General features: G+C 42.0%; 1 protein-coding gene and 10 non-coding genes across 11 annotated transcripts; 1 reads left to right on the top strand and 10 right to left on the bottom strand.

Moving 5' to 3' along the window:
* The first annotated feature begins 1397 nt into the window (after positions 1-1397).
* On the top strand, positions 1398-5168 carry LOC145450826 (uncharacterized). Its single transcript, XM_080329343.1, has 2 exons — positions 1398-1584; positions 4365-5168. Exons 1-2 carry the CDS (start codon positions 1458-1460, stop codon positions 4613-4615), a joined length of 378 nt encoding a protein of 125 aa, XP_080185469.1. The 5' UTR covers positions 1398-1457; the 3' UTR covers positions 4616-5168.
* Positions 5169-5201: 33 nt separating this feature from the next.
* On the bottom strand, positions 5202-5273 carry Trnae-uuc (transfer RNA glutamic acid (anticodon UUC)). The gene has a single exon. It is a non-coding gene; the product is annotated as a tRNA-Glu (tRNA).
* A 247-nt stretch (positions 5274-5520) lies between these two features.
* On the bottom strand, positions 5521-5592 carry Trnae-cuc (transfer RNA glutamic acid (anticodon CUC)). The gene has a single exon. It is a non-coding gene; the product is annotated as a tRNA-Glu (tRNA).
* A 2237-nt stretch (positions 5593-7829) lies between these two features.
* Positions 7830-7901, bottom strand: Trnae-cuc (transfer RNA glutamic acid (anticodon CUC)). Its single transcript has one exon. It is a non-coding gene; the product is annotated as a tRNA-Glu (tRNA).
* Positions 7902-8148: 247 nt separating this feature from the next.
* Positions 8149-8220, bottom strand: Trnae-cuc (transfer RNA glutamic acid (anticodon CUC)). Its single transcript has one exon. It is a non-coding gene; the product is annotated as a tRNA-Glu (tRNA).
* A 4281-nt stretch (positions 8221-12501) lies between these two features.
* Positions 12502-12573, bottom strand: Trnae-uuc (transfer RNA glutamic acid (anticodon UUC)). Its single transcript has one exon. It is a non-coding gene; the product is annotated as a tRNA-Glu (tRNA).
* Positions 12574-12820: 247 nt separating this feature from the next.
* Positions 12821-12892, bottom strand: Trnae-cuc (transfer RNA glutamic acid (anticodon CUC)). Its single transcript has one exon. It is a non-coding gene; the product is annotated as a tRNA-Glu (tRNA).
* Positions 12893-15970: 3078 nt separating this feature from the next.
* Trnae-uuc (transfer RNA glutamic acid (anticodon UUC)) lies at positions 15971-16042 on the bottom strand. Its single transcript has one exon. It is a non-coding gene; the product is annotated as a tRNA-Glu (tRNA).
* Positions 16043-18121: 2079 nt separating this feature from the next.
* On the bottom strand, positions 18122-18193 carry Trnae-uuc (transfer RNA glutamic acid (anticodon UUC)). The gene has a single exon. It is a non-coding gene; the product is annotated as a tRNA-Glu (tRNA).
* Positions 18194-18440: 247 nt separating this feature from the next.
* Positions 18441-18512, bottom strand: Trnae-cuc (transfer RNA glutamic acid (anticodon CUC)). Its single transcript has one exon. It is a non-coding gene; the product is annotated as a tRNA-Glu (tRNA).
* A 597-nt stretch (positions 18513-19109) lies between these two features.
* On the bottom strand, positions 19110-19181 carry Trnae-uuc (transfer RNA glutamic acid (anticodon UUC)). The gene has a single exon. It is a non-coding gene; the product is annotated as a tRNA-Glu (tRNA).
* Positions 19182-20254: the final 1073 nt, after the last annotated feature.

Raw genomic sequence — 20254 nt, 5'->3', positions numbered from 1 at the left:
ATAACACCACGTTGTGTCTTGTCGCATTGTACATTGTATGTGTCTTGATCAGATGATAATAGAATCTGACGATTATTGATATTACTGAATATTGGTAAAGGAATATCTCCGGAAGTCAATAGTGTACCGATGAAAGACAGCACACGTGACATCCGTACGATGGAAGCAAAGAGTATCCTGCTTTAAAATGCAGAAGTCAATATTTAATCAGGTCACATGAGCTGCTGTGTACAGTTGTACCACATGAATATGAAGATATACCATTTTCCATTTAGTAAACACCAACAACAAAAAAATATGTGATGTGTATCTCAGTGCATTATTATAGTCGAATGGGAGCGAGGTTTAAATACGTAGAGCGAATTGTAGTATATAAATATAATGGTACTCCACCAATTCCTTTCAACCGACAACGTGCACGGAACTGCATTATTTGCTTTTCATGAAATCGAACATTACCAACACACCGATAGGCAGTGTGCGTTATTCAGTTTACATAACTGGTAGCAGATAGCATTCTTATATACTGCATTACTGCAATACACATATTGATGCAACGCCATCGGAAGCCTGCGTGCATTTCGTATCATTTGGAAGGAGATTTGTAGGGACGGGGTTTATCGGAAATTTCCAGGGAATATACGGGGACAGCATTCCGTATTTAGTTTTTGAATTAGCTCAATGTGGAGCCGGTCATAATGAAATCCAGAAATGCTGTTGTTATAGCAGAGTGCAAATTGGTGAGAAGGTATTTGTTAATAGCTGGCGAAACCATGGATTTTCGTGACTATGAATCGAATGCAAGCCCTTGAAGGGAACTCCTCGACCCTGGGGTTCCCCTTCGTGTTCTGCAGGTGAATTTAGTAGTTAGTCGGATACAGATTTGGTTCATCACTGTGAAAGGCAAGGAGATATCGCAGACACAACCAACTTACGCAGAATTGTTGTCATTTCAACTTAGCATTGCTCGTCACAGATTCTTCGCTAAACCAGAGCAAGCTGCCATGGAATACGACGGAGATAGATTTCTAAGAATATTACAGTAGTTCATACCACCCAAATAGTCAGTCAAAGGTATCAGAGGTAAGTTACTTCGGTAAGGGCCTGTCCACAATGCGAAGTCGTGTTCGACCTAAATCGTCCACATTGGTAATATACACTATACAGTATTATTTTTAGAGACAGTCAACGTATCCTTAATGTGGTAGCAAAGTCACGAATTCCAACTACTTCACCAACATGGCAAACCACGCCGCAATTAAATACCAGTTGCGTATAGTATAATGCTTGGGTATATATATATGTATATATTTGAAATATAATTGCTTACTTACGCGCTTGGGGCGTTTCGCACACAATTCTACAATATATAGATAAATCTGCTTACTACGTCTTATTAACACCCATATATTCAACAGTATATCTTATATTCCTGAAAAAACTCTGATATACATTCCATGTCGTCTGAAAATGCACCTCTGTTAACGACGGAGCATCAACCACCCGGATATGACGATGCGTCTGTCTATGGTCCACGGGAGAGGCGCAACAGTCGAATAAGGAAATTGCAAATTATTCTTGCTCGTAAGTATCGATGTAATGAAAATAATTTTGGTAGGTATTTTCTATAGAAAATACTTTTTGGTTTGTATTGTCCTGTGGGATATTGTACATAGTGCACAATCAACACTTATAACTCTTTTATAGTTGCGTGCGAACTTCGTTTATAAATTCAAATTATTCTGATGTGCGTCGATAAATTCATCACTTGCTGTGTTATCAGACGCCGGATGTTATGGATAAGTGGCTATGACCGGGATGGGTGATGAGCAATGTTCCCTCTAATTTTTGACGAGTCTGCGCACACTCACCAACTCACTGCGCAGACCCTTGGACAACGGTGCGTAACGACTAAAAAAAGGTCATCACTTCGGATTTTATGTGCGCAACTTCGATTTTCTCTGTGCAGAGACCTTGTCAGCATTTGCGCATTTGCGCATTGGTGATGAGTGGTGTGATTATGTTTTGACAAGTCAAATCTTTGTAAAAATTTGAGCTTTATGTAAAAAATTTGTCAAAATTGATTACAAGGTCAAAATTTATTTGCGAATTTCATTTGAATTTTTGCACATTGTAGTCTAGCGGTTCCAAAGGTGGGCAATTTTGAGAAACAAGGGGGCGAAGATACCAAAGGGAGCTAGATGACGAGCATTTTAGAACGGCTTATTCTGAATATGATGCGAAAAAAGTCAACTCAACGAAAATTAGACGCGGAAACCAGTTTTCCTACCTCGGAAAATGGCTATTTTAGTAGTAAATTCGCCAGCAATCAGAGTTAGGTCAATAAATTTCCAGTTTGGGCTATATGTCCTATTTTCGGATCCCTAAATATGGAGGGGGAGGAGCGGAAATTTGTGTCGAGATTGATAACGGGGCGACGAGTCGAAAAAGGTCGCGAACCACTGTGTAGCCCTTTTAGTCCAACTGTTGTAGATGGCCCGTTGTCTACTCATGGTGAATCATAAACCATCGAATGAAACCAATAAGTTGAAATGGCGTGATGATCAACACACCTAAAAACGAGTGAAATTTTTAGTTTTGGGTCCGTAGTTTTTACAAGCTCGCGCCGATATCTTAAACCTGAATCTTAACTGTGGTGGTGGACATTGGTTCTTACGGAACAATGGTTCTCAACGTATACATGAATCGCGAGATGCTATCGAAACTCAGATTTGGGTTGCGGTCAAAATGTGCGATGAAATCAACATTGTCCGTATGAAGCAACGGATGTGTTGCTAACACTGCGACAGTATACAGTATGCAGTATACATTTCAATGCTGCCAGCATACAACTGCTTCTGTTGAACGTTTTTTTCTCTATTCTGGTCAAGCTCCAACCAAGATGTAGAAAATTACTATACAGTTCTAACATTATGTGCTACGATGCGTATTTAAAAACAAATTGTCCAAAGTCAGAGTTTTAATGTCAAAAGTTTCATTTTTAGTGTAAAACCTTCCGTTTTTAAACTAAAATATAATCGCCACAGCGATGAGATTGGTATTAATGTGGCGCGGAGGGTTCGCCGACCGTTGACCGTTGTCATGGCACCCTTCCTCTCTCCTATACCAGGGTTACAAATATTTTCACGTCTTGGCATCCATATATTTGAGCCCTCTAAAAAAATTAGGAAACTTGATTTTATTCTGGTTTATACAGGAACCGGTAGTTAGAATGATAAAATCATATAGGCTGTTATAAAGGCTATGATAAATGGATATAAATACAGCTCACTGAAAACATGATAGTAAATTAATTAGTCATTACATTCAGCCATAATGGCATGATTGGGCTTGTTTTTGGCCTGGTGGTTAAGAGAAAGCCGCATGTCATTGAATATCCAAGATCTGGACCAGATCATCTGGTCTTATAAGTTACTCCAAGTTGTCTCGACACCTTCCTATCTTTTCATTGTATCGCAGTCTTGTGATGTTTTGAAACGATGAAAATATTAATAAACCTGATTGATTGATACTGCGCTGCTTTTTCCTCAGACATGACATGGTTAAAAACCCACATTCACAACGAAGTTGATGCGAATGGCAACAGTAATGACAGGAAAATTTCATTAAGCTTAGGGTATGGTTTGCTTGGTTGTGTTCAATATGTGGTCAAGACATCTTTTCAAAGCTCAATCGTGTTGGCATCTCTTCCTGCAGCTTTAAGAATTTACTTTTTATATTCAATTGAATAGTATATATTCATATTGAAATGGGCCCGAATATTTTCGGCTGACACTCATCAGGAGTAATCGTCGGCAACTAGTAGAGAATTGGAAAGAGCATTGTATATCATCAATCGCATCCCAAAATATGACGTCACCAGCATAAAATGAGATCTCAAATAAGAGAGCGTTCAATGTACTATATAGGATTGTACTGGTACACGAACTCCTTTCGTTGAAAAAGCTTGGGCTGATGTATTTTGATGAAGGTCGACTCCAAGGTATAAAGATGAAAGTGTGAGCGGACCCTCCCGATGATGCGAAATCTGTCGTCTCGATAAATTTTCGCAGAGGCGGGATTATCCAACAGATGTTTGCCAATGGCAGAATTTATGGCCTTTGAACACTCAGCGTCAAACTTAAGCGGATGAGTTTTAATTTCTTTCGTTTGTTATCATGGACTAGACTTAGAGATGATAAATATTTGCATGCTCCCCTGAACGGTCTCGTGGTCCCCCAACGGACCATGGCCTACAGGTTGAGAAGCACTGCCCTAAATATATATTTCCTTTTTACAACAATGTTTGCCAACATATCCCTCACAAGAACACTATTGAATGTGAATCCTTTCTTACTTTTCAGTAATTTCCGTTATTATGGTGACGACCAACTTTGTGCTTTCCATCATTGATGTGGTGAAATATAAAGAACACGGAGTCATAACTGGGCTCATGGGAACAAGCTTGGGAGGATTTGCTATTCTTTACGCCTTCTTCGTGTACTACAGACGTAAAGGGATGATTGAAATCAGCGGATGGTTTTTTATTCTATTTGCGATCACCTTGAATTTAGAGGCAGCGTTTATATCCATTCAATTCATCCGCGGAAATTGACTTGAAGTTTTTTATTTTCGATACTTACCAAATCTAGATAATGTACATTGATATATTTTGATTCCATTTATTTGTTTGCGCGCGTGCATCGGCACTCTTGCCATTCTCATAGTTGGATTTCAGACAAAGTCATTTTCCTGATTCGTCACAGAGAAAATCCGGGACGCATTGCTCTGAAAGTCGCATTTTCAAGTTATTAACTTTATTATATACGTTCAGCCACTCACCTTTTACTTGTGCACTGACCGTGCAGATTCGGTCCGCCTGTACATTAAGGCGATACATCTGATTGCACTGAATGGCACTTTGCAGCGTAATTTGTACTTGATCAGCCTTAGCGATTACGTTGCCGTCTTCAGTGAAGACGTTCAAGGGCCTTTTCTTTGGCTTTTGTCTTAGCATCGGTTATAGTTTGCCATACAAAACTTTATCGACAACCGAAAACATGAGACGTTAAGGTACCGTATGTTGTAGTTTATAGGAGCGCGAGTCGTACACAGTTTCTCTATTGATGTTGGGAATTTGAAATTACTGGTATAAAGTTTGTGAATGGTATTGCCGTTTTCAAATTCAAGGTGAAAAAGCGTTCCCAGACCGGGAATCAAACCCGGGCCGCCTGGGTGAAAGCCAGGAATCCTGACCCCTAGACCATCTGGGAGACGGCGATGGAGCACTATTGATCTCATCGAATGAATTTGGCGGTTCCATTTAAGTTCAAAGAGTGCGCAATGTGCATGCATAGACAGTTTAGTTTACACTTAATATAGCTAAATTCTAAGATTACATTCGACTGACAATCCTTTCAAGGACTTGCGATGTTTGTCTATTTATGTTAGACATCTGAAATTACGGGTAATAAAGTTTGTGAATGGTATTGCCGTTTTCAAATTCAAGGTGAAAAAGCGTTCCCAGACCGGGAATCGAACCCGGGCCGCCTGGGTGAGAGCCAGGAATCCTGACCCCTAGACCATCTGGGAGACGTTGACAGGGAGCTGTTCATCTCAGGAAACCAATCAGGGGGCTCCACTTGAATCCGAAGAGTTTGGCACGCATAGATAGTTTAGACCAGTGGTTCCCAACGTGGACGATATCGGGCCCAGTGGGCAATTTTGAGAAACAAGAGGGCGTAAATACCAAAGGATACTAGGACACGAACATTTTAGAACGACTTATTCTGCATATGACGCGAAAAAATGTCGAATGGCGAATGGCGAAACTTTCGAGATTGATAAGGAGGCGATGTGTCGAGAAAGGTTCCCAACCATTGTGTAGCCCTTTAGTCCAACTGTTGTAGTTGACCCGTTTTCTACTAATGGTGAATCAAAAACCATCGAATGTACTATTTTAAGATGGTCCATGAACTCCTTTTGTCGACAAAGCTTGGACTGGTGCATTTTGATAAAGGTCGACTCCTAGGCACACAAGTGAAAGTGTGAGCGGCCCTCCCGAGGGTGCGAAATCTAACGTCTCGATAATTTTTCTCACAGGCGGGATTATCCAACAGATATTCGCCAATGGCAGAAATTATGGCTTTGAACGCTCAGCGTCAAGCTTAAGCGGATGAGTTTTAATTTATTTCGTTTGTTATCGTGGACTAGACTAGGAGATGATAAAATATTGCGTGCTCCTCTGACGTTCTCGTGGCCCGCAACGGACCATGGCCTACAGGTTGGGAAACCCTGCCCTAAATATACCTTTTCTTTCTTCAAAAATGTTTGCCAATATATCCCTTACAAGAACGCTATTGAATTTGAATCCTTTCTTACTTTTCAGTGATTTCCGTTATAATGGTGACGACCAACTTCGTGCTTTTCATCATTAATGTGGTGAAATATAAAGAACACGGAGTCATAACAGGGCTCATGGGAACATGCTTGGAAGGATTTGCTATGCTTTACGCCTTCTTCGTATACTACAGACGATTGAAATCAGCGGATGGTTTTTAATTCTATTTGCGGTCGTCTTGAATTAATAGACAGCGTTTATATCCATTCAATTCATCTGCGGAAATTGACTTGAATTTTTTTATTATCGATACTTACCAAATCCAAATAATATAGCTATATATATTTTGATTCCATTCATTTGTGTGCGCGCGTGCATAGGCACTCTTGCCATTCTCATAGTTGGATTTTAGACAAAGTCATTTTCAGGGTTGTAACCAAGTCACAAGGCTCCGAGTCACAAGTCAATTTCACTTTTATAATTTTGATTCGAGTCAAGTCGAGTCATTTTAAACTCACCACCGAATCAAGTCCTAGTCCAAGTCATCAATTAGAGGGTCGAGTCCAAGTCATGGTATTATGACTCGAGTCGAGTCCAAGTCAATACGTTGACTGCTCAGTTCCCAGCTAAAATCTTGTTAAACTCACTTTTTATAACTCTGTTTGGTGATTTTGAATGGTTCGCATTCATAAAATAGCAATTTTCCTCACTTTTACCAGGTTCTGATCGAATTCTCTCGTTCTAGTACCAATAAACGAAATCCTAATAGGGGGTTACTTTACTATTCTTCGAAATTACGACAAAATATCGGTATTGGCCGTCTGCGTCTCGAGTCATATGACTTGGTTCGAGTCATGCGTAATGAATCGAGTCCAAGTCGAGTCAATACGCAGATTGACTCGAGTCGAGTCGAGTTATTTTCGTATTTTGATAAAATGACTCGAGTCAAGTCGATTCATCAGAAAATCGGGACTCGAGTCTGACTAGAGTCGAGCCATGACTCGAGTATTACAACCCTGGTCATTTTCCTGATTCGTCACAGAAAAAAATCCATGACGCATTGCTCTGAAAGTCGCATTTTCAGGTTATTAACTTTATTATATACGTTCAGCCACTCAGCTTTTACTTGTGCACTGACCGTGTAGCTTTGGCCTGCCTGTACATTAAGGCGACAAAACTGTTTGTGCTGAATGGCACTTTGTAGAGTTATTTATACTTGATCAGCCTTAGCGACTACGTTGCCCTCTTCAGTGAAGACTTATTGGCCCTTTCTTTGGCTTTTGTTTTAGTATCTGTAATAGCTTATTACGTTTGTTTGCCATACAAAACTTTATCGACTACCGAAAATATGACACGACAAGGTACCGTATTTTGTCGTTTATGGGGACGCGAGTCGTATAAAGTTTCTCTATTGATGTTAGGCGTCTGAAATTACTGGTATAAAGTTCGTGAATGGTATTGCCGTTTTCAAATACAAGTTGAAAAAGCGTTCCCAGACCGGGAATCGAACCCGGGCCGCCTGGGTGAGAGCCAGGAATCCTGACCCCTAGACCATCTGGGAGACGGGGAAGGAGCGCTATTGATCACATCGAATGAATTTGGCGGTTCCATTTAAGTTCAAAGAGTGCACAATGTGCATGCATAGATAGTTTAGTTTCGACTTAATATAGCTAAATTCTAGGATTACAATCGACTGACAATCCTTTCAAGGACTTGCGATGTTTGTCTATTTATGTTAGACATCTAAAATTACGGGTAATAAAGTCTGTGAATTGTATTGCGGTTTTCGAATTCAAGTTGAAAAAGTGTTCCCAGACCGGGAATCGAACCCGGGCCGCCTGGGTGAGAGCCAGGAATCCTGACCCCTAGACCATCTGGGAGACGTTGACAGGGAGCTGTTCATCTCAGGAAACCAATCTGGTGGTTGTACTTGAATCCAAAGAGTTTGGCATGCATAGATAGTTTAGACCAGTGGTTCCCAACGTGAAAGATATCGGGCCCAATGGGCAATTTTGAGAAACAAGAGGGCGAAAATACCAAAGGATACTTGGACACGAACATTTTAGAACGGCTTATTCTGCATATGACGCGATAAGATGTCGAATCAACTAAAATTAGACGCGGAAACCGGTGTTCCTACCTCGGAAAATGGCTATTTTAGTAGTAAAATTACCTGTGATTGCCGTTTAGGCAATATGTCCCATTTTCGGATCCTTAAATAAGGGCGGTGGGGTGGGGCGAAAATTTCGAGATTGATAAGGAGGCGATGTGTCGAAAAAGGTTCCGAACCACTGTGTAGCCCTTTTTGTCCAACTGTTGTAGATGGCCCTTCTCTACTCATGGTGAATCAAAAACCACCGAATGTACTATTTTAAGATGGTCCATGAACTCCTTTTGTCGACAAAGCTTGGGCTGGTGCATTTTGATAAAGGTCGACTCCTAGGCACACAAGCGAAAGTGTGAGCGGCCCCTCCCGATGACGCGAAATCTGTCGTCTCGATAATTTTTCGCACTGGCGGGATTATCCAACAGATATTCGCCAATGGCAGAAATTATGGCTTTGAACGCTCAGCGTCAGAGAGAGAGAGAGAGAGAGATTTATTTCTTCGTCAACCGGAATAAACAGAATGAGTATGTAAAAAAGTACTCATAACAAAACAAAAAACACAGTAATAATAGCAACACATACACAGTAATAATAGCATGTAACTGGCTCTATAACGGTATAGACGGGTGCCGGCGATATGATCCTTACGATCTTCATGTCAAGCTTAAGCGGTTGAGTTTTAATTTATTTCGTTTGTTATCGTGGACTAGACTTAGAGATGATAAAATATTTGCGTGCTCCTCTGACGTTCTCGTGGCCCGCAACGGACCATGGCCTACAGGTTGGGAAACCCTGCCCTAAATATACCTTTCCTTTCTACAACAATGTTTGCCAATATATCCCTTACAAGAACGCTATTGAATTTGAATCCTTTCTTACTTTTCAGTGATTTCCGTTATAATAGTGACGACCAACTTCGTGCTTTTCGTCATTAATGTGGTGAAATATAAAGAACACGGAGTCATAACAGGGCTCATGGGAACATGCCTGGGAGGATTTGCTATGCTTTACGCCTTCTTCGTATACTATAGACCAGTGGTTCTTAACCTTGCCCCCAGCGCCCCCCAGGGGGCGCTGGCGATTTTGAAGGGGGGCGGAAACGCTCAGGGGGCGATATGGGGGGCGCTGGGCTCAGGGGGGCGGTATGGGGGGCGCTGGAGAAAAATGGCTTCGCGTAGATAATGTGGTGATAGGACATATCCTTAATGAGTATTCAGAGCAAATTAACACCTAAAATTTCGTTACATATAGCCTTCAAAATACATATAAGTTTAATTGTCCATGGGCGCCTAAATGACTGACACCGAATGTTCCTGTCTTGGCAATCTGAACCCCAGAAGACGAATTCCATCTGCCAGGGAAAAATTATATGTCAGTGAAGAAATACCAATCTTAAATCGTGTGCGTCTTTTAGTTTAGTACGATTGGGCGACAGGGATATTCCTGTTGGGCGATATCCCCGTTGAGAGATTCTTTTTTTATATATTGCAGACAGGGGGTCACGAAATAACATCATGCAACGAAGTCATACCAACGGGTTCGCCCGCCCGAATATGTTTAGAGAGAGAGAGAGAGACTTTATTTTTCATCCAACCAAAATACATAACACACGGCAGTGATGGTGGTACAGAAAATATGCTTGCACAGTATTCGGTATTAGATAGGAATGATCGATAAGACCGTGAAGGTCATCTAGTCTGATCACACCAGCATCAAACAGGGACACTTGACTCTAAGCATATGTTTAATTATTAGTAACGGGCCCTACAGTTTCCAAGAAACCTCACAATGTTCACTTTAGGTTTTGATGAGTCTGCGCACACTCAACAACTCACTGCGCTGACCCTTGGACAACAGTGCGTAACGACTAAAAAAAGGTAATAACTCCGGATTTGTTGTGCGCAACGTAGATTTTCTGTGCGCAGAGACCGTGTCAGCACTGCGCATGTGCGCAGCTTAGAGGGAACATTGCACCTCACTCAGCTCTACCGGTAAATGCGTTTACGTGAGCAGAGAGAGGATAAAAATTGATCTCAATTTACATGCAATTCCCGATGATATTGACCAATTCAATCATTAATTAGTGAAATTGTACGCAATTCGCGCGACTAGGCGAGAATAGCTGCCTCAGCAAATAGACATCCAATGTAGATACCTAATAGGCTATCAGCAAATAGCGGACAGCCTTATGGGGGTCTGGAAGTGAAGTCCCCCGGAAGCTTGGTTTATCACCCAATGGAGGCCCAGGACCATCGTTTTTGTTTGGGGGGGGCTGACGAAGTGCTGTTACGGCCCTGGTAACGAATAATTGTACCTGCGGGCACGCCCGACTATGTTTAATTATTAATAACGTGCCCTTTATTTTCCTATACAACAGCTCACTCAGTGCTACTGGTAAATCTGATTACGTGGGCTGAGAGGATAAAAAGTTAATAGCGACTTATATATGTTATTACCACCTATTCATTCATGCATTATAGAAAATTTTGGTACCTAGGGCGACCAGGCCACACAAACTTTGCTGACCATCAAAATCACGATATTGGGTTCGTGGGGGTGAAGCCCTCAGAAGTTCGGTTTATCACGCTATGGGTGCGCACGGCAATCGTTTTTAGGGGGTTGACGAAGTGCTGTTACGGCCCTCCCTCTTACTCATCGTCTTTATTACATTACAATATGAAGTTGGGGGGGGGGCGCTGGAGCACGATAATTTTTGAAAGGGGGCGCTGGCAGAAAAAAGGTTAAGAACCACTGCTATAGACGATTGAAATCAGTGGATGGTTTTTAATTCTATTTGCGGTCGTCTTGAATTAATAGACAGCGTTTATATCCATTCAATTCATCTGCGGAAATTGACTTGAATTTTTTTATTCTCGATACTTACCAAATCCAAATAATATAGCTATATATATTTTGATTCCATTCATTCGTGTGCGCGCGTGCATAGGCACTCTTGCCATTCTCATAGTTGGATTTTAGACAAAGTCATTTTCAGGGTTGTAACCAAGTCACAAGGCTCCGAGTCACAAGTCAATTTCACTTTTATAATTTTGACTCGAGTCAAGTCGAGTCATTTTCAACTCACCACCGAATCAAGTCCTAGTCCAAGTCATCGATCAGAGGGTCGAGTCCAAGTCATGGTATTATGACTCGAGTCGAGTCCAAGTCAATACGTTGACTGCTCAGTTCCCAGCTAAAATCTTGTTAAACTCACTTTTTATAACTCTGTTTGGTGATTTTGAATGGTTCGCATTTATAATATAGCAATTTTCCTCACTTTTACCAGGTTCTGATCGAATTCTCACGTTCTAGTACCAATAAACGAAATCCTGATAGGGGGTTACTTTACTATTCTTCGAAATTACGACAAAATATCGGTATTGGCCGTCTGCGTCTCGAGTCATATGACTTGGTTCGAGTCATGCGTAATGACTCGAGTCCAAGTCGAGTCAATACACAGATTGACTCGAGTCGAGTCGAGTTATTTTCGTATTTTGATAAAATGACTCGAGTCAAGTCGATTCATCAGAAAATCGGGATTCGAGTCGGACTAGAGTCGAGCCATGACTCGAGTATTACAACCCTGGTCATTTTCCTGATTCGTCACAGAAAAAATCCAGGACGCATTGCTCTGAAAGTCGCATTTTAAGGTTATTAACTTTATTATATACGTTCAGCCACTCAGCTTTTACTTGTGCAATGACCGTGTAGCTTTGGCCTGCCTGTACATTAAGGCGATAAAACTGTTTGTACTGAATGGCACTTTGTAGAGTTATTTATACTTGATCAGCCTTAGCGGCTACGTTGCCCTCTTCAGTGAAGACGTATTGTCCTTTCTTTGGCTTTTGTTTTAGTATCTGTAATAGCTTATTACTTTTGTTTGCCATACAAAACTTTATCGACTACCGAAAATATGACTCGACAAGGTACCGTATTTTGTCGTTTATGGGGGCGCGAGTCGTATACAGTTTCTCGATCGATGTTAGGCGTCTGAAATTACTGCTATAAAGTTTGTGAATGGTATTGCCGTTTTCAAATACAAGTCGAAAAAGCGTTCCCAGACCGGGAATCGAACCCGGGCCGCCTGGGTGAAAGCCAGGAATCCTGACCCCTAGACCATCTGGGAGACGGCGAAAGACCGCTATTGATCTCATCGAATGAATTAGGCGGTTCCATTTAAGTTCAAAGAGTGCGCAATGTGCATGCATAGATAGTTTAGTTTCGACTTAATATAGCTAAATTCTAAGATTACAATCGACTGACAATCCTTTCAAGGACTTGCGATGTTTGTCTATTTATGTTAAACATCTGAAATTACGGGTAATAAAGTCTGTGAATTGTAATGCGGTTTTCGAATTCAAGTTGAAAAAGTCTTCCCAGACCGGGAATCAAACCCGGGCCGCCTGGGTGAGAGCCAGGAATCCTGACCCCTAGACCATCTGGGAGACGTTGACAGGGAGCTGTTCATCTCAGGAAACCAATCTGGTGGTTCCACTTGAATCCAAAGAGTTTGCCATGCATAGACACTAGACAGTTTAGACCAGTGGTTCCCAACGTGGGCGATATCGGGCCCAATGGGCAATTTTGAGAAACAAGAGGGCGAAAATATCAAAGGATACTAGGACACGAACATTTTAGAACGGCTTATTTTGCATATGACGCGAAAAAATGTCGAATCAACGAAAATTAGACGCGGAAACCGGTGTTCCTACCTCGGAAAATGGCTATTTTAGTAGTAATATTACCAGTGATTGCCCGTTTAGGCAGTATGTCCTATTTTCGGATCCTTAAATATGGGTGGGGGGGGGGGAGCGAAACTTTCGAGATTGAAAAGGAGGCGATGTGTCGAAAAAGGTTCCGAACCACTGTGTAGCCCTTTTAGTCCAACTGTTGTAGATGGCCCGTTGTCTACTTATGGTGAATCTAAAACCATCGAATGTACTATTTTAAGATGGTCAACAAAGATTGGGCTGGTGCATTTTGATAAAGGTCGACTCCAAGGCACACAAGCGAAAGTGTGAGCGGCCCCTCCCGATGACGCGAAATCTGTCGTCTCGATAATTTTTCTCACAGGCGGGATTATCCAACAGATATTCGCCAATGGCAGAAATTATGGCTTTGAACGCTCAGCGTCAAGCTTAAGCGGATGAGTTTTGATTTATTTCGTTTGTTATCGTGGACTAGACTTAGAGATGATGAAATATTTGCGTGCTCCTCTGACGGTCTCGTGGCCCGCAACGGACCATGGCCTACAGGCTGGGAAACCCTGCACTAAATATACCTTTCCTTTCTACAACAATGTTTGCCAATATATCCCTTACAAGAACGCTATTGAATTTGAATCCTTTCTTACTTTTCAGTGATTTCCGTTATTATGGTGACGACCAACTTCGTGCTTTTCATCAGAGAGAGAGAGAGAGAGAGAGAGAATCTTTATTCATTAATGCGATGAAATATAAAGAACACGGAGTCATAACAGGGCTCATGGGAACATGCTTGGGAGGATTTGCTATTCTTTACGCCTTCTTCGTATACTACAGACGATTGAAATCAGCGGATGGTTTTTTATTGTATTGGCGGTCGTCTTGAATTAATAGGCAGCGTTTATATCCATTCAATTCATCTGCGGAAATTGACTTGAAGTTTTTTATTCTCGATACTTACCAAATCCGAATAATATAGCTATATATATTTTGATTCCATTTATTTGTGTTCGCGCGTGCATCGGCACTCTTGCCATTCTCATAGTTGGATTTCAGACAAAGTCAATTTCCTGATTCGTCACAGAAAAAAATCCAGGACGCATTGCTCTGAAAGTCGTATTTTCTAGTTATTAACTTTATTATATACGTTCAGCCACTCAGCTTTTACTTGTGCACTGACCGTGTAGCTTTGGCCTGCCTGTACATTAAGGCGATAAAACTGTTTGTTCTGAACAGGGCCGCAACAGCACTTCGTCAGCCCCCCCAAAAAACGTTGGTCTTGGGCCCTCCACATGATGATGAACCGACCAGACCCCCCTCACGCTATCCGCTGTTTACCGTGATACTTATCGTCTACATTGGGCGCATTTGAGTGTGCCAGCTTTTCTCGCCTAGACGCGCGAAGCGCGAAAAATTTCTCTAATTCATGATTTAATCGGCCAATATGATCGGGAATTGCATATATATTGCTATCAATTTTTATCCTCTCACTGCTCACGTAATTAGATTTACAGGATAGGTGTGTTTGAAAAGATAGGGCCCCTCAATAATAATTAAACACCTTCGGGCGTAGGCTATACCCGTTGGCAGTATGAAAACAGTACTTCGCCAGATCCGCCCAAAAAACTTGGGTCTTGGACTACCATAGGGTGATAAACCTAGACCCAATCACGTTGTTCGCTTTTGCCACGAAATTACCCGTACTGTGCTGTGAGGCAGTGCAAGGCGCGAAAATTTTTGATAAACCATGATAAAATCGGTCAAAAAGATAGGGAATTGCATATCTATTGCTAACAATTTCATGTCCTCTCTGCTCGCGCAATCAGATTTACCGGTAGAGTTGGGTGAGGTGTCTTGGAAACTGTAGGGGCGTTTGATATGACTCCGTAACATGATGTTATTTAGTGACCTCCTGTCTGCTATATAAAAATATATAGAATCGCCCAAACGTAGGCTACTAAAGTAAAAGACGCACAGGATTTCAAATTGGTATTTCTTCACTAGCATATAATTTTTTCCTGCGGGATGGTATTTGTCTTGCGAGGTTCAGATTGCCAAGACAGGAATATTCGGCGCCAGTCATTTAGGCGCCTATGGACAATTAAACCTATTTGTATTTTGTATATATAGCGAAGTTTTCGGTCAACATAAGGGCGATCGTTTTCGGCCAAGGTTTTCACGCTGCCGATCGTCCAGGCCCACTTCTTGGAGTCACATGTTACATGGCCTAAAACTTTATATGTCTTGGTAAATCGTGGCGCGGTAATGGCCAATGCCAACATGCCCATTTCTATAAATCTTGCGTATTTTTTCTTGGGGTAAGAGTACTCAAAATTCAAGACAATTGGCAACTTGAAATCGCGCCTAGCGCGAGAAACTTTTGAAAAAGTTGCATGAATTTTCAAAACATACTCTATAATTTATGCTAATTCACGAAATAATTTTGGGCCCCCTTCGAGCTCGCCCCCCCCCCAATTGGGGGTTTTGGGTTGCGGCAGTTACGGTCCTGGTACTGAATGGCACTTTGTAGCGTTATTTGTACTTGATCAGCCTTCGCGACTACGTTGCCCTCTCCAGTGAAGACTTATTGGCCCTTTCTTTGGCTTTTGTTTTAGTATCTGTAATAGCTTATTACTTTTGTTTGCCATACACAACTTTATCGACTAGGCTACCGAAAATATGACACGATAAGGTACCGTATTTTGTCGTTTATAGGGGCGCGAGTCGTATACAGTTTCTGTATCGATGTTAGGCGTCTGAAATTAGTGGTATAAAGTTTGTGAATGGTATTGTCGTTTTCAAATACAAGTTGAAAAAGCGTTCCCAGACCGGGAATCGAACCCGGGCCGCCTGGGTGAAAGCCAGGAATCCTGACCCCTAGACCATCTGGGAGGCGGCGAATGACCGCTATTGATCTCATCGAATGAATTTGGCGGTTCCATTTAAGTTCAAAGTGTGCGCAATGTGCATGCATGGATAGTTTAGTTTAGAATTATTATAGCTAAATTCTAAGATTACAATCGACTGACAATCCTTTCAAGGATTTGCGATGTTCGTCTATTTATGTTAGACATCTGAAATTACGGGTAATAAAGTCTGTTAATTGTATTGCCGTTTTCGAATTCAAGTTGAAAAAGAGTTCCCAGACCGGGAATCGAACCCGGGCCGCTTGGGTGGTAGCCGGGAATCCTGACCCCTAGACCATCTGGAAGACGTTGACATGGAGCTGTTCATCTCAGGAAACCAATCTGGTGGTTCCACTTGAATCCAAAGAGTTTGGCATGCATAGATAGTTTAGACCAGTGGTTCCCAACCTGGACGATATCGGGCCAAGTGGGCAATTTTGAGAAACAAGAGGGCGAAAATACCGAAGGATACTTGGACACGAACATTTTAGAACGGCTTATTCTGCATATGACGCGAAAAAATGTCGAATCAACGAAAATTAGACGCGGAAACCGGTGTCCTTACCTCAGAAAAATGGCTATTTTAGTAGTAAAATTACCAGTGATTGCCCGTTTAGGCAGTATATCCTATTTTCGGATCCTTAAATATGGGTGGGGGGTTGGCGAAACTTTCGAGATTGATAAGGAGGCGATGTGTCGAAAAAGGTTCCGAACCACTGTGTAGCCCGTTTAGTCCAACTGTTGTAGATGGCCCGTTGTCTACTCATGGTGAATCAAAAACCATCTAATGTACTATTTTAAGATGGTCCATGAACTACTTTTGTCGACAAAGCTTGGGCTGGTGCATTTTGATAAAGGTCGACTCCAAGGCACACAAGCGAAAGTGTGAGCGGCCCCTCCCGATGACGCGAAATCTGTCGTCTCGATAATTTTTCTCACAGGCGGGATTATCCAACAGATATTCGCCAATGGCAGAAATTATGGCTTTGAACGCTCAGCGTCAAGCTTAAGCGGATGAGTTTTAATTTATCTCGTTTGTTATCGTGGAATAGACTTAGAGATGATAAAATATTTGCGCGCTCCTCTGACGGTCTCGTGGCCCGCAACGGACCATGGCCTACAGGTTGGGAAACCCTGCCCTAAATATACCTTTCCTTTCTACAACAATGTTTGCCAATATATCCCTTACAAGAACGCTATTGAATTGGAATCCTTTCTCACTTTTCAGTGATTTCCGTTATTATGGTGACGACCAACTTTGTGCTTTCCATCATTGACGTGGTGAAATATAAAGAACACGGAGTCATAACAGGGCTCACGGGAACATGCTTGGGAGGATTTGCTATTCTTTACGCCTTCTTCGTGTACTACAGACGTAAAGGGATGATTGAAATCAGCGGATGGTTTTTTATTCTATTTGCGATCACCTTGAATTTAGAGGCAGCGTTTATATCCATTCAATTCATCCGCGGAAATTGTCTTGAAGTTTTTTATTTTCGATACTTACCAAATCTAGATAATGTACATTGATATATTTTGATTCCATTTATTTGTTTGCGCGCGTGCATCGGCACTCTTGCCATTCTCATAGTTGGATTTCAGACAAAGTCATTTTCCTGATTCGTCACAGAGAAAATCCGGGACACATTGCTCTGAAAGTCGCATTTTCAAGTTATTAACTTTATTATATACGTTCAGCCACTCACCTCTTACTTGTGCACTGACCGTGCAGATTCGGTCTGCCTGTACATTAAGGCGATACATCTGATTGCACTGAATGGCACTTTGCAGCGTAATTTGTACTTGATCAGCCTTAGCGAATACGTTGCCCTCTTCAGTGAAGACGTTCAATGGCCTTTTCTTTGGCTTTTGTCTTAGCATCGGTTATAGTTTGCCATACAAAACTTTATCGACAACCGAAAACATGAGACGTTAAGGTACCGTATGTTGTAGTTTATAGGGGCGCGAGTCGTACACAGTTTCTCTGTTGATGTTGGGCATTTGAAGTTACTGGTATAAAGTTTGTGAATGGTATTGCCGTTTTCAAATACAAGGTGAAAAAGCGTTCCCAGACCGGGAATCGAACCCGGGCCGCCTGGGTGAAAGCCAGGAATCCTGACCCCTAGACCATCTGGGAGACGGCGAAGGAACGCTATTAATCTCATCGAATGAATTTGGCGGTTCCATTTAAGTTCAAAGAGTGCGCAATGTGCATGCATGGATAGTTTAGTTTAGACTTAATATAGCTAAATTCTAAGATTACAATCGACTGACAATCCTCTCAAGGACTTGCGATGTTTGTCTATTTATGTTAGACATCTGAAATTACGGGTGATAAAGTCTGTGAATTGTATTGCCGTTTTCGAATTCAAGTTGAAAAAGTGTTCCCAGACCGGGAATCGAACCCGGGCCGCCTGGGTGAGAGCCAGGAATCCTGACCCCTAGACCATCTGGGAGACGTTGACAGGGACAGGCAACTTCTCCATTCGGCGGGCCGGATTGCTGAATCGATACATTATTCGCCCATTTATCCACACATACAAGGAATATATCGTATTTAATGAATGTATTTTAACGACGGCAATGTCACTTCAAAGTCATTTCTCACCGATAATGCCGAAGAAATGTTGGTTTGAGAACAGCATTGTGATACAGGCGCCGCCATATCTGCTTCTTTCAATTAACATATGTTCCATTCCTTAATTAAGATTTCAAGGCGTTCGATAAGCCCGCGGAACCCCAAATTAGCCAAGATATCAAGTCATTAGGGTTGAGTATAGGCCTGCATTTTAAATGCCGATAATGCAAGTCTTCTCGCTTCAACGAACTTACGCGTAAGCTCCACTCTCGCAGGCTGCGCACACTTGTATATAATAACATACATTCACTAGAATTTGACGTGGCAAGCAAGAAGTGGGGAATCTCGGCAGACTGGGGTCGCGGGCTACATTATCATTTCAGACGGGAAACTATCCGCGGGTCGGACGAAATAACATCTGGAATTACGGGTCTGTGAATTGTATTGCCGTTTTCGAATTCATGTTGAAAAAGTGTTCCCAGACCGGGAATCAAACCCGGGCCGCCTGGGTGAAAGCCAGGAAACCTGACCCCTAGACCATCCGGGAGATGGCAAACGAGAGCTACTGACCTCAACAAAAGAATTTGACGATTCCACCTAAGTTCGAAGAGTGTGCAAAGCACAGATAGTTTAGTTTAGGGTTGCCATACGTCCGGAATTTCACTGAAAAATCTGCGTCCGGGAGGAATTCCTAAAATATGCCTAAATGTCCGGAATTTTAACGGTTTGAAGTAGGCTTCAAATTTCTTCGTATATCAACATAAACAATAATATTTTCAAGCAGATTTATGCTATTTAAAATTGTTTCTTCGCACCGCTCGTGCATTAATGCAACGTATATTGATATCAGTATGGGCACCAGGCACCACCCTCGCCAAATTTGCAATCAAAATAAATAGTTTGGGCGAGCTGATTTTTTAGTAATCAGCTTATCAAGTTTGGAGCTAGTCCACGGAACATTCTGAAGTTGGAAATGCGGTCGCGACCATAAAAAGTTGGAAATCATCAGCTGTGTGCTATACCTGCTGGTGCATTTTAGAGTAGCCTAATATATGGAAGAATCAATAATATTGACAGAAGTCATTCAAAAAATTTAACAGCCAGATGCATGTTGTAAGCGCCCAAAAAGTTTCATCGACTACCCTATGATGGGCCCAAGATCAGTGCTTTTTCATTCGGCGGAAGGGGGCAGAAAAATGTTGTTTCGGACCTGATTAAAACACATATCCAGATAGCCGCACCGACCCAACGGTATAGCAGGGCTGTCCAACACAATCCCGACAGGCCATGACATGGCCCGTCAGACGATTTCATCCGGACCGTGGAGAAATCTATTGCAGACCCTAGCAAGTATAGCAATCAGCAGAGCCCACATTACAGATGACCCAATCCAAGACCTATATGTTCCACTGCATTCCCGTATACAAGTGGTTCGCGGTTCCCAACCATTTTTCTCCCAAGTACCATTTCGAGGTTTTATGCAGTGCTCGCGTACCACTTACATAAGATATGCGCCCTGAAGGCGGTCAAAATGTTTCCACCATGTTGAGGTGCATGTTAGGGCGCAGTATATGATTTCTGTAGTGGATCCATTTGAAATTCTTGTGGTCAAATACATTA

Source organism: Botryllus schlosseri, chromosome 11, assembly GCF_051294905.1.
Source record: "Botryllus schlosseri isolate E-star chromosome 11, Bs_hap1, whole genome shotgun sequence".
NCBI lineage: Eukaryota > Metazoa > Chordata > Ascidiacea > Stolidobranchia > Styelidae > Botryllus > Botryllus schlosseri.
Note: the sequence above shows the minus strand (reverse complement) of the source record. Positions and strands in the feature narration are given on the sequence as shown.